The sequence below is a fragment of the Condylura cristata genome, unplaced genomic scaffold (genome assembly GCF_000260355.1).
Source record: "Condylura cristata isolate star-nosed mole 26May11 unplaced genomic scaffold, ConCri1.0 scaffold00028, whole genome shotgun sequence".
In the NCBI taxonomy this organism is placed as follows: Eukaryota; Metazoa; Chordata; class Mammalia; order Eulipotyphla; family Talpidae; genus Condylura; species Condylura cristata.
In genome coordinates, this window is record NW_004567129.1 from 15,784,242 (window position 1) to 15,799,059 (window position 14,818).

The 14,818-nt window shown below is 42.1% G+C and overlaps 1 protein-coding gene across 1 annotated transcript in view; it reads left to right on the forward strand.

Moving 5' to 3' along the window:
- The window catches only part of NOB1 (NIN1/RPN12 binding protein 1 homolog (S. cerevisiae)), a 10,110-nt gene extending 1,055 nt beyond the window's left edge, over positions 1-9,055 (forward strand). Inside the window, exons 3-9 of the mRNA XM_004690421.2 lie at positions 1,308-1,438; positions 4,449-4,520; positions 4,705-4,830; positions 4,911-5,105; positions 5,549-5,646; positions 7,355-7,499; positions 8,429-9,055. Of these exons, the coding sequence (XP_004690478.1) occupies positions 1,308-1,438; positions 4,449-4,520; positions 4,705-4,830; positions 4,911-5,105; positions 5,549-5,646; positions 7,355-7,499; positions 8,429-8,698 (1,037 nt within the window). The 3' untranslated portion in view covers positions 8,699-9,055. The remainder of the gene's footprint in view (positions 1-1,307; positions 1,439-4,448; positions 4,521-4,704; positions 4,831-4,910; positions 5,106-5,548; positions 5,647-7,354; positions 7,500-8,428) is intronic.
- The last annotated feature ends 5,763 nt before the right edge of the window (positions 9,056-14,818 follow it).

Genomic DNA, 14,818 nt, shown 5'->3' on the forward strand with positions numbered 1-14,818 from the left:
CTTCTCCCTTCTCTTCTCTCCTTTTTCTCTGCTCAGCTCCACCCTCCTTCTGGATGGGGCAGGGAACCTGGAACTTCCCCTTTTCCTAGGGACCACCCTGTTACAGGTTGCCTGTTCTGAGAAATAAAAATATCAATAGTTGGTACCTCATTGGTTGCTAGAAGCATAAAATGAGTATGTCATTCAGCATAGCGCCTACCGCTTTGTAAACATTCATTAAATTTGTTTGGGTTAAAAATAGAAGAACCCAATTCTCCTACTCTTACCCATTTCTTGACAGTATCTTCATTGTTTTGGATATGGAGGCCAACCTCAAGTCAGAAAAAAGGAATCGCTCTTAGGCTTTACATTATTCCTGAAAGAAAACTAGTTACCACTTAACCTAGGAGTCAGCCTTGTTTTCTTGTTAAGGGTCAAGGAAGACTGCAGTGTTCTGAGACAGTTCCTCTTTGTTTCAGGAAAGTTTAGTGGCTGGTCGTGGAGATACTGTCACCTACACTATTCTTTTGAGACATGTATTTCTGCCACCGATTCGCTATCTGTATGATTATTGACAGATTAATCTTTCTATGGAAACATTACTAGTACTTTGCAGGATTTGGCATATAGCAAGTGCCCAATAAATTTTGGCCACTGTTTATAGCTTTTTCAGGAAATGTGAGTGGTGTACTTATTTACCCATATGCTAATGTAGAATAAAGAAAGGTGTTAAAAAGCTATTATAGTTGTTTATGTTTGGAGTCTCATGAGAACAGTAATAGTCACAGCTGGTATTTACTATATATTAAATTGGGTGTAAGGTTTGTGTTTGTTTTTTAAATATTCAAAAACTGCCCAGTATTTGTTAAAAAGCAACCTAATACTTTTGTTCTATCATAGACTACCACAGTTGGTGGTAGAATTGCCTTTTTCTTCCATTTTGGAATCTGATTATCCATTCTAATAATACAGCATTTATTATATTCAGAATTAAAAGAATTTCAGAGCTGGGAGAGAAGAGACCTAATACAATACCTACAACTAGTTAAGGAAATCCCCTCATTTTCAAATTTATGCTAACTTTCAGTTGCTTTCTGTTACCTTTGTTCCGTCATCTGCATTCCTTACAAATACACCAGTAAACCTTACTTACCTCACCTTGGTGGACAAGAATACAAATGGCTCAGCTATGAGTAGAAAAAGGTCAGGAAAGGAATGAAAGTGTTAAGAAGTTTTCTTGGGGATACTGATCCTAAGTTCTTTTCAAAGTTTCATTATGTTATCCAGAGACTTTTTGCCTCCTAAAGTTGGAAATCTCTTGGTTACAGTGACTGAGTTTTCAAAGAAAACTGGAGACTATCCCAGCCTCTCTGCCACAGATATACAAGTGTTGGCACTCACCTACCAATTGGAGGCAGAATTTGTAGGAGTTTCTCACCTAAAACGTGAACCAGAAAAGGTAAGTCAAAAGGTGGCTGTTCTCACCACTATACTACCAATGCCGATTGTCAGGAATGTTGTTGGTGGCTTCATTGTTTTGTTTACCTTTCTTTTGTCAAACACAGAAAAGCAGAAGGGTGTCCCTTCTGAATTCAGTGTCCCAGTAATTCTACCACCTCAGTTACCTGTTTTCATTTCTGTTAACTACTGGCCTTGAATATTTTGAACTCAGAAGTTGTATTATTTCACTGATAGATACTTCTTGATATATCTCTTTAAAAAACTAACCATAGGACCACTATTACACAGACACAGAATTAATAGCAATTCCCTAATATTTCACTAAGCATGATCTTTCCAGCGCCATCCATGTTGCTGCAAAAGGCATGTGTTTATTTATTTTTGTTTGTTTGATGAGGATTATTCCATTGGATATATGTACCACATCTTTTTTTTTTTTTTTTAATTTTTATTTATTTTTGCATACAGAACTGGGGTACAGGCCAGAGGCATGTGGAGGGTGGAAGGCTTCACCAGAGACAGAGCGGGGAGCAGAACAGGCAGATAGACGAAGTACACTGCTGAGGGGAGCAGCGGGCGGGCCAGGAGAGGTCTGCCGCGCCATGTGGTCACCTCCGGGGCAGGCGGGGATCGAACTCATGCGGAAGTAGCCTTAGCTTCCTAGTGCTGTGCTTTAACCCGCTGCGCCACCAGGGAGGGCCATGTACCACATCTTTTTAACCCAGTCATCTACTTTTGGGCATTTGGGCTGTTTCCATTTCTTTCCAATTGTAAATAAAGCAGCAATAAACATGGGGGTGCAGGTATCTTTTTGAATCAGTGTTTTTGTGTCTTTTGGGTCATAGGGAAGCTCCATGTTTAGCAGTTTGAGGAACCTCCAGACAGTTTTCCATAGTGGTTGTACTCATTTGCATTTCCACCAGCAGTGCAGGAAAGTTCCTTTTTCTCCACATTCTAGCCAATATTTGTTGTTGCTAGTTGTTTGAAGATGTGCCATTCTCACTGGGGTGAGGTGATATCTCATTGGGGTTTTAATTTGCATCTCCCTTATTACAAGTGATGTTGAATATTTTTTCATATGCTTGTTGGCCATCGGCATTTCCTCTTTGAGGAAGTGTCTTTAGCTCTTCTGACTTTTTTTTTTTTTTTTTAATAATATTACAGCTTATTTTTACATCATTTTGTGCATTTCTCCTGCCCATTTTTTGATGGAGTTGTTTATTTTTGTTGAGTTTCATCAGTTCTATGTATATCATTGTGATGAATCCTTTATTGCTAGTTTTGTGTGAGAAAATTTTTTCTCAACCAGTGGGATGTCTGTTTGTTTTTTGTAATGTCTCTTTTGCTGTATAGCAGCTCTTTAACTTGATCTAGTTCCATCTATTTATCCTTGCCTTCACTGTTGTTGCATTTGGTGCTGTATCTTTAAAGATGTCACTGAAGTATATGTCGTGTAGTGTTTGGCCCATCTTTGCTTCCAGGTATTTTTATGGTTTCCATTTTTATATCTAGGGCTTTAATACACTTCTAGTTGATTTTTCTGTATGGTATGAGGTAGTGATCTAGTTTCATTTTTTTTGCATGTAGTTTCCCAGTTTTCCCAGCACCACTTAGCTGAACAAACTTTCTTTGTTCCATTGTATCTTCTTTGCTCCTTTGTCAAAGAGGAGCTGCCCATAAACCTGTGGGTTTATTATCTGGGTTTTCTATCCAAACCTACTGGTCAGTATGTCTGTTCTTTTTCCAGTACCATGCAGTTTTGATTACTATGGCTTTGTGGTATAGCTTGAAGTTTGGGATTGTAATGCCTCCATTCTCTTTCTTCTTAGTCATGAGAGTTTTGGCTATTTGAGGTCTTTTGTTGTTCCATATGAATCTCATCAATTTTTTCCTATTTCTTTGAAGAATGTCATTGAGACTTTTATTGGGATGGCATAAGTTTTTTTTTTTTTTTTTTAAGATTTAATTTATTTGTGCATACAGAACTGGGGTATAGGGCAGAGGCTCAGGGGCGGTGAGAGGCTTCACCAGAGACAGAATGGGGAGCAGAACAGGTAGATTGACGAAGTACACTGCTGAGGGGAGCAGCGGGTGGGTCAGGAGAGGTCTGAAACGCCATGTGGTCACCTCCCGGGCAGGCGGGAATCGAACTGATGTGGAAGTGGCTTTAGATTCTCAGTACTGTGCTTTAACCCGCTGCGCCACCAGGGAGGGCCAGCATAAGTAAGTTTTAAAGTCCCTAAGCCCAAGAAGTCTAAAAGTGATGTCTAAAATATGAACTCCTACATTAGACCAGAAGTTTGTAGAAAAAAATTGTGGGTGAATAGAATTGTTTTACATAAACTCAGCACAGTATGACTGGTAGCTTGCTTTTCATTTGATATACATTAATTGTGATTCCTGGAATTGCTTTTTCTGTAATCTTTTGGGTGGGCATTTATATCAGAAGCATATAAATATATCTTTTGACCTAGCAACTCTATCCTAAGAGATACTTCTATTTTTACAGACAGTAGCATTTATTACAGCTTGTGTATATAAGGACAAAGAAGAAATGTCCCAGAGTGTTGGTGTCAATAAATAATCTTTTTCCTATTTTCCAGCTAAAAACAAAATCAGAATATGGTTCTCCCTGGTGGCCCAGGTGTTCAGTCTAAGTGCTGTCACCCATAGTGAGTTCAGTTCCTGGCTAGGGAACTGACCCACATAAGGCACAGCAGACCTGTCCTGTCTCACCTGCTGCTCCTCTTAGCAGTGTATTTCAGTAATCCTGCCTGTTCTCCCTACTCAAATCTGGTGAATCCTTTCACTCCGTATCTCTGGCCTATATCCCAGTTCTCCTACACATAAATGAATGAATGAAAACACCTAAAAATAAATAAAATTGGAGTGCTGATTATTTCAAATAACCAGGAGGAATAATATGTTTTATTTTCTAATTTTCCATGTTGCGGCTGCAAATTATATTTCCTTGCTTTGAGTTGTCACTTTTTGTTTTCTTTTTAAAGGTTAAAGTGAGCTCATCGATTCAGCATCCAGAAACGCCTCTACATGTCTCTGGTTTCCATCTGCCCTCAAAGGTAAGGCAGCCATGCTTTTTGTGCCATCTTCTGCTTCTGTCACATCTCTACACACTGTTTACAGTGAGCCAGGTTTACCTAGACTAATACATAGTCTACCCTGTCTGATCAGACTGTATTTCACAGAGCATTTCATCTCTCTTTCACTTTTCAGATTATAAATTTCTTTTTCTTTTAACCTCAGCCTAAACCCCCACGAGAAACAGAACGTGGACACCCAGAAGGCAAACCCGAGGACCTAGAATTTAGTTCCTTCCTGTTCTGGAGAAACCCTTTGCCTAATATCGATCATGAGCTTCAAGAGTTGCTGGTAAAGGCCCCTATGTATGAATGATTTCCTTCTGGTGGCAACACACTTTTGAAAGCTTCTGAAATCCATTAATGTTTCAGGTTGACAAAGATGAGGATGTTCCAAGTGAAGAGGAGGAGGAGGAATATGAAGAACGGCAAGATGAAGACAGTGATGGTGATGGGGGTGGGTGGATAACCCCCAGCAATGTCAAGCAGATCCAGCAGGAGTGGGAGCAGTGTGCCATCCCCAGGGACGTGCAGGTGGGCTGTGTGACGACAGACTTCGCCATGCAGGTAGGTGGGGTAGGCATATGCTAGTCTTGAGTTTTCAAAAAGCTTGAGTTTGGAGGTTATGAGGGGTATACACAGCTACTGTGTGATGCTTCTTTTGCTGTGATAGAGCCTCTCCCTGTGCACTTAAGTAATTTTTAGTTTTGCATGGAGGCTAGAGAATCATACTGATCAAATTTATATAATAATGTTCCAGGCTCCACTAAATTCTTGGGGAAAGTAGAGGTTTCCTGCCCAGAAATGAGCAATTGCTCTTAAAAGGCAGGGTCCTTAGTGAAGAGATGCGCACAGATCCCAGCATTTGGAATAAGAGAGAACTCTGGGTCCTGGTTCCATTTTCCATGAGCCAAACTAGGCTCATGCAGAGTTCCTTGACTGTGATTGTACAGGTGATCAAAGAAACCTTGGCTTGGTCCTGACTCTAGTTCTGCTGTAACTCATTGCAGAATGTCCTGCTTCAGATGGGACTGCACGTGCTGGCAGTGAATGGTATGCTGATCCGTGAGGCCCGGAGCTACATCTTGCGCTGCCATGGCTGTTTCAAGTATGTAGCCGAAGTTCTCGACCTAGTGCCCTCTGTTGAATGCTCTGCCCTTCTACAGACTTCTCAATGGAGACACCTACCACATTATAGGTCCTCCATGCGTAGGCTCTGCCCTACCAGGATCCTGGAACCCCAGAAATGCATGTCACCTGTGATGCTCCAAATTCAGTATGGGGTTTTTAAGTCCTGGTCTTAGTAGGGAGGTTGAGGGTGTGGCTTCTAGATCTGTGTCATCATTATTCAGTAATAAGTACTACAGTGTTTGGAATGAATGATGTCTAGTACTTGTTCTGCGACAATACTTGGGTGGGACAGAGCTGGAACATGAGTGTATAGTTGGTGAAGCTGCTAGTTGGGTGCATGGAGGTGCATTGTGCTCTTTGATTTCCTTATGCTAGAAATACTGTATTGGGAAAAGTGGACTATGGATCCACATTACACAGGTTCAGTCAGGATTCTGTACCATGCTAGCTGTGTAACTTTACTAAAACTGGTTATTGTCTCTGTACTTCAACTTCCTACATAAAATTAATGAAATAGGGAGCACAGTTTAATGAAATGGCCACAGGATGTGTTCTCTATTCAGGTGAACTCTTAGCTCACCATGTCCTTCACTCCATTTCTTCAGACTCATGAGTTGGTTCTTGATGTGAGAGCTGCCGTTCTGTAGATGGCCCCCAGGACCCCCAGACCTGATTGGAATGGAAAAGACACTTCTGTAGCTTGATGGGGGGCTTCCATTGTGGTGACTTTCAGCCATTCCACAGATTCAGTGGATATTTAGTGGCTGGCATATTGGTCATTTAGTGGAGCCCCTATTGCTGTGTATATGTGGAAGATTTCTGAAGCAGCAAGATGTCACTCCCTTGCCCCCAGGCTATTCTCTGAGGATAGAGTTGCTTGAATGGAGTCTGCTCCCCTGCAGGCTTAAAAACAGTCACTTGTGATTCAGGCCCTACCCTACCATTAATAAACTACAAGTCGGCCTGTGGCCGAGAAAGGGCCACCTCCAGGGCTGCCTCTGCCTTCTTTGGAATCTTAGCACATAATACACCACTCTCATGACAGTAAAACTCCTTGAATCATGAAACCTCATTTCCCTAGTCATTTATTACAAAAACTCTTATTTCAGTTTTCCACAGTAAAATTCAGAAACACTCTTGGTTCTTGGGCGATTCATCTGAAGGGCACATTGTTCGTGGCACCAGGCACTTTGTTCTGAGTACCCAGTGAGAGATGTTCATTCACTCAGACATGCAGGTAGAGGATGCAGCTGCAGTTTCTCACAGCTCTTCTAACCACTGTTGCTAAGGGACAGACACTACAGACACTAAGGCTTCTGCTTGCTCCTCAGCAGGAACAATAGTGTCCAGGTCCACTATTGGACACATCAGAGTCTTACCTTCACCCCTAGCCCATTTAACCATAGAAGCCTTTATAGTGCTTCCTGTCTAAATCACTATTAAACTCTTAGCACCTCCAGGGCCACCTTCTGGCTTAATGCCCAGGCTGACATTTAGGGACAGGGTATTTAGAGCTATAATGATCTGCCCCTGGAGGAAGTACAGTGATGGTAAGATCATTGATTCTCTGCGAGAGTCCCCCTTTCTGGTCGTTTCCTCCCTGAGGTCTTTGGCTCCCATGTACTCTGGGGATGAACTTTGCTGCTGGTGGTTCCAGTACAGAGCGTCTCCTCTTGTGTCTCCAGGACAACATCTGATATGAGCCGGATATTCTGTTCACATTGCGGCAACAAGACCCTGAAGAAAGTGTCTGTGACCGTCAGCGAGGATGGCACGATGCACATGCACTTCTCCCGCAACCCCAAGGTGCTGAATCCTCGAGGCCTGCGGGTGAGTGGCTCAGCTCCTGGCCAGGTTGGGAGAGCAAAACATTAGCAACACAGTCAAAATGGACAGGGTATAAATATATGGAAGAGTTGCAGATATGACAGATAATTCCTATTCACTCTTTACTTCAACTTCCCAGTGTTAATCCAATCATGTTTGCATGCTATGTTTATTTTTTTCCCTAAATCTGAGTTTAGGAACGAGTTACACATATGTGATGCTTCTTTGCCCAGATATACTTTAGTGTTTATTCCCTGAAAGACCTTGTCTTATGAAACTACAGTATAATTTTCAAAATCAAGAAGTAACAGTTAACATTGTTACAGTACTACTCCCTAATCTCTTGTGTTAGAAAACTTCCTTTATAGAGGAGGATTTTTGGTTTAAGAACTAGTCTAGAATAACATGGCATTTAATTGTCCTGTCTCTCTATTCCCTTTTACTCTCCCCTCCCCTTTTTATTCTCTTTTAAACCTAAGCAGTTTCTCATATCTTTTGCCTTTTGTGACCTTAATCTTTGAAGAATTTGAGCCGGTTATGCTGTAGAATGCCTCTTGGTTTAGGTTTGCCTGCTCTTTCCTCATGGTTGGATTCAACTTATGCATTTTGGCAGTAACAGTCTCAGTTGTTCTGTATCCTTAGTGCTTTTTTTTGTCAGAGGGGAGATGATTCTTACGATTCTGGTTATTCTGTTTGCTTCTGAAGGTGTATAGTCAAATTGCTCCTGGGTTTTTCATCTGAGTTGAAGCAAGAATCTGTTAGGACAGTCATCTGGTAGGATAGCCATGCTATTATCTTGTAGTAGCAGTGGGTGATTGACGCCATGGCACCTTACTGCATCCAGGGTTGCCAAGTAAGGTTTACATTAGCAGCTTCCGAAGGTATGAGGACATGGAGCCATGTTCTAATGGTCTTTCTGGTCTTATTTGCAGTATTCCCTTCCTACTCCCAAAGGGGGTAAATATGCCATCAACCCCCATCTGACTGAAGACCAGCGATTTCCTCAGCTGCGGCTCTCACAAAAGGCCAGGCAGAAGACTGATGTTTTTGCCCCTGACTACATAGCTGGGGTTTCTCCCTTTGTTGAGAATGATATATCTAGCCGATCAGCTATGTTGCAAGTCCGAGATAAGACCTTGGGAGCTGGGAGGAGACGGTTAAATCCCAATGCTTCCAGAAAAAAGTTTGTGAAGAAAAGGTGAAGTACAAACTCTCACAGACAAACTGGATTGCTTTGGGGCTGCTAAGGTGTTCTGGTGTCTCGTTTCTCCAGTTCTGTCAACTCCAGAACCTTCTGGATGGAAAAAAATGGGCTTGGCTCAGAACCTTCTGGATGGAAAAAATGGGCTTGGCTCACATCGTGCTACTTCACCACTCACTGAGGTGTGTTGGGTTTGGTTGAATGAGGCATCTCCACAGCTGGGAGTCTACGCTGAGGGGAATTTGATGAAAAGGAAAGAATACTGTGTGGGAGTAAATCTTCAACCTTTAAACAAGGAAACTGCTATATGAGTTTTTTGTTTTTTTGTTTGTTTGTTTGTTTTTTAATAAATGTGGTTGCAAGCCAAGCTTCTGTGTATTTTCAATGAGTGAATGTTTGCTTCCTAAATAATTTGAGTTTGATATGTAGGTATGCACCCATCAAACATTCAGATTTACCTTCTTGCCAGAAAATGAGTTTTATATTAAAACCATAAGTGCAATTTTTCCATTTTAAAAAGAAAGGTTTCTGTCATTCAGAAAAGTTCAACATAGTGAAGTGCAATACAGCCTTTTGCCAAGAAACACCCAGAATTTACATTTTCCCTTACTGCTTTTATTTTTTTTTTTTTTAATTTTTTTTATTCTTCTCTGCACACACAGGTCCACAGAGCATCTTCTAGGAAAGGGTGTTATTTTTACATAATGATAATACAATGAGCACACTCAGGAGATTTAATATTATTGTCTACAAAGAATTCAGACTTTACCAAATTGTTCCAGTACTGTCCTTGAAAAGAATCTCAATCGGGTCTCCTGGTAGCATGACAGCCCAGTTTGGAGAAAACAATCAAGAGGCAGGAAATGTTTTTTTCTTAGTTCTCATTTAGTTTTCTCTTAAGAGTCACAAAGGTGTTTCCCAGCCTTGGAGGTGTTTACTTAGAGGTGGTCCCCTTCTATACCTTATTTTTATGACTTGGTCAAAAACTTGATTTGCTACACTGGATAAAACCTCGAGCCCTCCCTCGTGGCGCAGCAGGTTAAAGCAGCACTATGGAGCTCACCGCAGCCACTTCACCCCGTGTCCTACCCCCAGCTGGGGAGGTGACCACGTGGTGTGGCAGACCTCTCCTGAGCCTCCCACTGCTCCCCTCAGCACTGTTCTGCTCCCCTCTCGATCTATAGTGAATCCTCTCACCACTCCTGCACCTCCTGTACCCCAGTTCTATATAAATAAATAAATCTTTTTAAATCTTCACAACTAGGGAGGGGGAAGAGAGGGGTCAAAACAAGAGACAAGAGCACAAGGGACTCTAGTGATAGAACATGGGTGATAGGGTGGTGAGAGAACTAAGGGACTACATGAGGAGAAAAATAGTATTGTATAAAAAATGAACAATGATGAATGAAAATAAATCTCTTCACAATGATACATGCCAGTTCCCTAGAAATTTTAGTTTAGCGAGAGTGGCTGAAGCCCAGTGTAAGTTATGAATGAGGCGGACAACTAGTCAGGGTCAGGATACCCTAACCTGGTGAAAACTGGATGTTCGGAAAACCACACAAAAATCGAAGTAACAGGCGAAAGCTGTTCTGGGAAGATGGACTAAGTAGTCCAAGCAGGCCTCAACCAATCAAGGGATACAAGGCAGAGACACCTTAGCCTTGACCTGCTCTCTGTGCTCACTTAAATGCCTTCCTTCTCAGCCCTTCAGCAGGTACCCACGTGGATGCTTCTCTGCTCAGAAAATGTTCCCATCCTTTTTATCTGACAAAATTCTTGCTCTCCTGCCGCACTCTGTTTTCAATGTCAAGTCCTTACCTCAGCAAGACACGAACGGAGAGCCCCTTACGGTCCAGATCCCAGACTCTGAGCCTGATTCAGTTACTCTTAATGCTAAGTAGGCCTTCCCACTTTATGCAGTACATCACGTGACAAAATTCCAGCAGGACATTCTGGACCACAGGAAGTCTAGCATATGGGCAGATAGTCTTTGCAATAGTGATCATCGTGCCCAACAGGGGAACAGAACGTGGTTTACGGGAGGAGAATCGTTTCTCCCCTCATATCAAAGACCTGTTCCCTCTATAGTGTTTGGCTGGTAGCCATAGGAACCACCCAGGACAACATGCCCAGGTCCCCAGAGAGGCTCTGGACTACCATTCTAAGTCCATCATCTTCAGCTCAGAAAAGCAAGGGGCTTTAGGGATTTCTTTTGCAAAAAAACAGCCACATGTATGGATGTGCTACCTGAGCAGGTGACTAATGAGGCTGTTTGTGTTCTTTCCTAGGAAGGAGGGTAGGGGACTCTAGAGGATTCTCCTATCCCTGCTTTTCATTTCTAGATAATGAAGACAATAAACAAAGCTTCCCACAGCTCCTCTGTGCCAGCATACACCCTGAGGGCTTGGGGGAGGCCTTGAGGACACTGTTTTCAGTCGCCACACAGTGCCATAGTACATTTATACTCCTGGGACAGAAACCAGCATTGAGAAGACCATGGGAATTGTACCATTTTGAAATAACAGCAAATTAAAGCTGGAGGGCTGTTTAAGACAATGCAAGCCAATGTCATATTTTTACAGATGAGGAAACCAGTTTCAGGCAGCATTTGCAGCTAACCAGGGGCTAAACTTGAATTCTGACTCTGACAGCATGCAAAGGCTGGGGGCTGGCTATGGAGTCTGAGAGTTTGAGTCAACTTCTGGCTACTTTGTTGACTAGCTCTCGAGTCTTGAGCAAGCCATTTGGTACCTGAATTTCCTGATCTGTAAAGTGGGGGCTTTTTCCCTAACTCACATCATACACACACACACACAAAACTTAAATTTAAGAGCTAAAATAATAAAATTCTTCAAAGAAAACATATGTATAAGTCTTCTTCAGTCAGGCAATGATTTCTACGATGACACCAAAAGTACAAACAATAAAAGCAAAAGTGGTTAACTTAGACTTCAAAATTAAAATTGACATGCCAGGGTCTCCCCAGTGGCCTAAGGGGTTGGTTAAGTCTCAGTGCTACCACAATGGCCTGAGTTTGTTTCCCAGCCAGGGAGCTAACCCACATCACCTGTCTCACTCTCTGCTCCCCATAGCAGTATATTTCAATAGGCCCTGTTCTGTTCTGTCCCCCACTCTGTCTCTGGTGAATCCTCTCCCCTGCCTCTACCTACATCCTATTTTTATTATGCAAAACTTTAAAAAAATAAATATTTTAAAAATCAAAACTGACTTGTCTAAAAGAATCAAAAAAAGCAAAAAGACATTCCAAAGAAGACAAAAGATTTGCAAGTCTGAAAGAACCTCATATAGAGAACTCTTCCAACACATAATAAAAAGATAAATATCCCAATTTTAAAACATGCAAAGAATTTGAATAGATATTTTCCCAAAGATTTTTTTTTTTAAAGATGTATTTATTTATGCATATAGAACTGGGATACAGACCAGAGGTAAAGGGTGGGGAGAGGATTCACCAGAGACAGATAGAGAGCGGAACAAGCAGGTGGACAAAATACACTGCTGAGGGGAGCAGCAGGCGAGACAGGAGAGATGTGCTGCACCATGCGGGTCACCTCCAGGGCCGGGGACAGAACTTACACTGAAGCAGCTGCGGCTAGCTTGCAGTGCTGAGTCTTAACCCACTGCACCACCAGGGAGGGTCCTTCCCAAAGATATTTGAATGGTTAACAAGCATGTGAACAGGTGTTCAACATCACTAGTCATTAGGGAACTACAAATCAAGACCATCAGATGCCACTTCACACACATAATAAATAGAACTGATGATAACAAATGTTAGGAAGAATGGCAACCTTAAAGCCTTACTAGTGGGAATGTAAAATAGGGCAATTAATTTGGAAAGTAGTTTGGCAGTTTCTCAGATGCTGAACAACTGCCAGTAATTCTGTTCCTAGGCATCTACTCAAGAGATAGTTACCAGTGGCTAAACTCATCTGGAAGCCAGAAAGGGAGGAAGCCCCAATGGCACCCCATGCAGAGTCAGCCTCCTGAGGTACCAAGCATGCAGATAAGAGAGGACGTTGGGAGAATAGAGAAGCCAGCACAGGGTTGACTCCTCCACTTCTAACCCTTTACTTTGATCTCACTCTCGCCCTCCAGAACGTCAAGATCCACCGCAATAGGCACTAACCACATTTGTGGCTATTCAAATTTAAATGAATTAAAGTAGAAAAGTTATACTTAGTTGTACTGGCCACATTTCAAGTGCTTAAGAACTACATACAGCTGTGGCTACCTCATTTGGGTAACTCATATACAGAGCTCTATGGGACAGTGCTGCCAAGGTCTTTGAAGTAACATCCTTTTATAGCGTTTGAAAGTTGACATAATGTCACTTTTTTAAATGTCTCAGCTGAGATTAAAAAAAGATGGAATCCTTATTTTTTGGAACAATATGGATGAAACTGGAGGGTATGATGCTAAGTGAAGTCAGACAGAAAGAGAAAGACAAACACTGGGTGGTATCATTCCTACATGGAAATATAAGAAAACAAAGCAAAGAAGTGAACAAAGTACAACAAAAAAACAGTTTTTAGACTCTGACAACAAAACTTAGTGGTTTTCCGAGGAGAGCTGAGAGAGGAGTGGAGGGACTAACTAGAGTTGGTTAATTTGATAGCAATGAATGATACCAGGGCCTTGCTGGTGATAGTGGTGAGGTATATGCATATATCAGGGTGTGACACTGAAATTTATATAGTACTGTAAACTTAAAATCAATCTGCTTAAAAAAAAGAAAAAAATGGACCGGGCCTCCCTGGTGTCAAAGGGGTTAAAGTCTCAGTGCAATCAAGCTATCAACAACCACTGTGGCCTTAGTTTAATCTCCTGCCAGGGCCAGCTGACCCACATGGCACAGCAGACTTCTGTCTCACCTGCTGCTCCCCTCAGCAGTGCACTTTGTCAATCTGCCTATTCTGCTCCCCACGCTGTCTCTAGTGAATCCTCTCACCCCCCTGCACCTCTGTCTTATACCCCAGCTCTTGTATGCATAAATAAATAAAGCTTTAAAAAATGCATTTGATTGTCAAAAAAAAAGAGGAGGGTGCAAAATGGAATGGCCAATGCTAAACCCACATCCTCAAGATGAAAATTAACACAGCTTTGGCCTCTCCCAGAAATGGAATCTTAATCCAGCCAATTAGGAATCGAGCCTGCAATAACCAACTCATTCTTTTCTTTTTTTTTTTTTAAGATTTATTTATTTATTCATACAGAACTGGGGTACAGGCCAGAGATGCGGAGGGTGAGAGGATTCACCAGAGACAGAGCGGGAAGCAGAACAGGCAGATCGATGAAGTACACTGCTGAGGGGAGCAGCGGGCGGGTCAGGAGAGGTCTGCCACGCCATGTGGTCACCTCCGGGGCAGGCGGGGATTGAACTCATGCGGAAGTGGCTTTAGTTTCTCAGTGCAGTGCTTTAACCCGCTGCGCCACCAGGGAGGGCCACTCATTCTTTTCTTTAAGCATGGTATAACATGTTTGTTCACTCCCTTCTGTCTGTAAGTCATAGATTTTGTATAGCTTCTCTAAGTCTTTTCTGTCAGCTATGTAGAATAGTGCCTGATTCAGGAATCATTGACTAAAGCCAGTACATTTTAAAAACTTAATTAGTGGGACTTTGGCTGAGCAAATTAACTGATTATTCTTTTTGCTTTAAGTTTTTTAAATGTATTAAAAAATAAATCTTAGGTCCTCCCTGGTGGTACAACAGGTTAGAGCACAGCACTATGAAGCTGTCCACATCCACTGCAGCATGTGTTTGAGCCCCAGCCAGGGAGCTGACCCACATGGCACAGCAGACCTCTCCTGTATTGCCTGCTGCTCCCTTCGGTAGTGTATTTCAGTCAATCTGCCTGTTCTGCTCCCCCTTCTATCTCTGGTGAATCCTCTTACCTCCAGCACCTTTGGCCTGTACCCCAGTTCTGGAATAAATAAATGCATGAATGCTTGAATAAAATGAATAAATGTATGAATGCTTGAATAAATGCTTGAATGAAACAGTGCATGGATAAATGAATCTTAAAAATTAATTATAGGGCCCTCCCTAGTGGCGCAGTGGGTTAAAGCACTGCACTTAAAAGCTAAAGCCACTTCC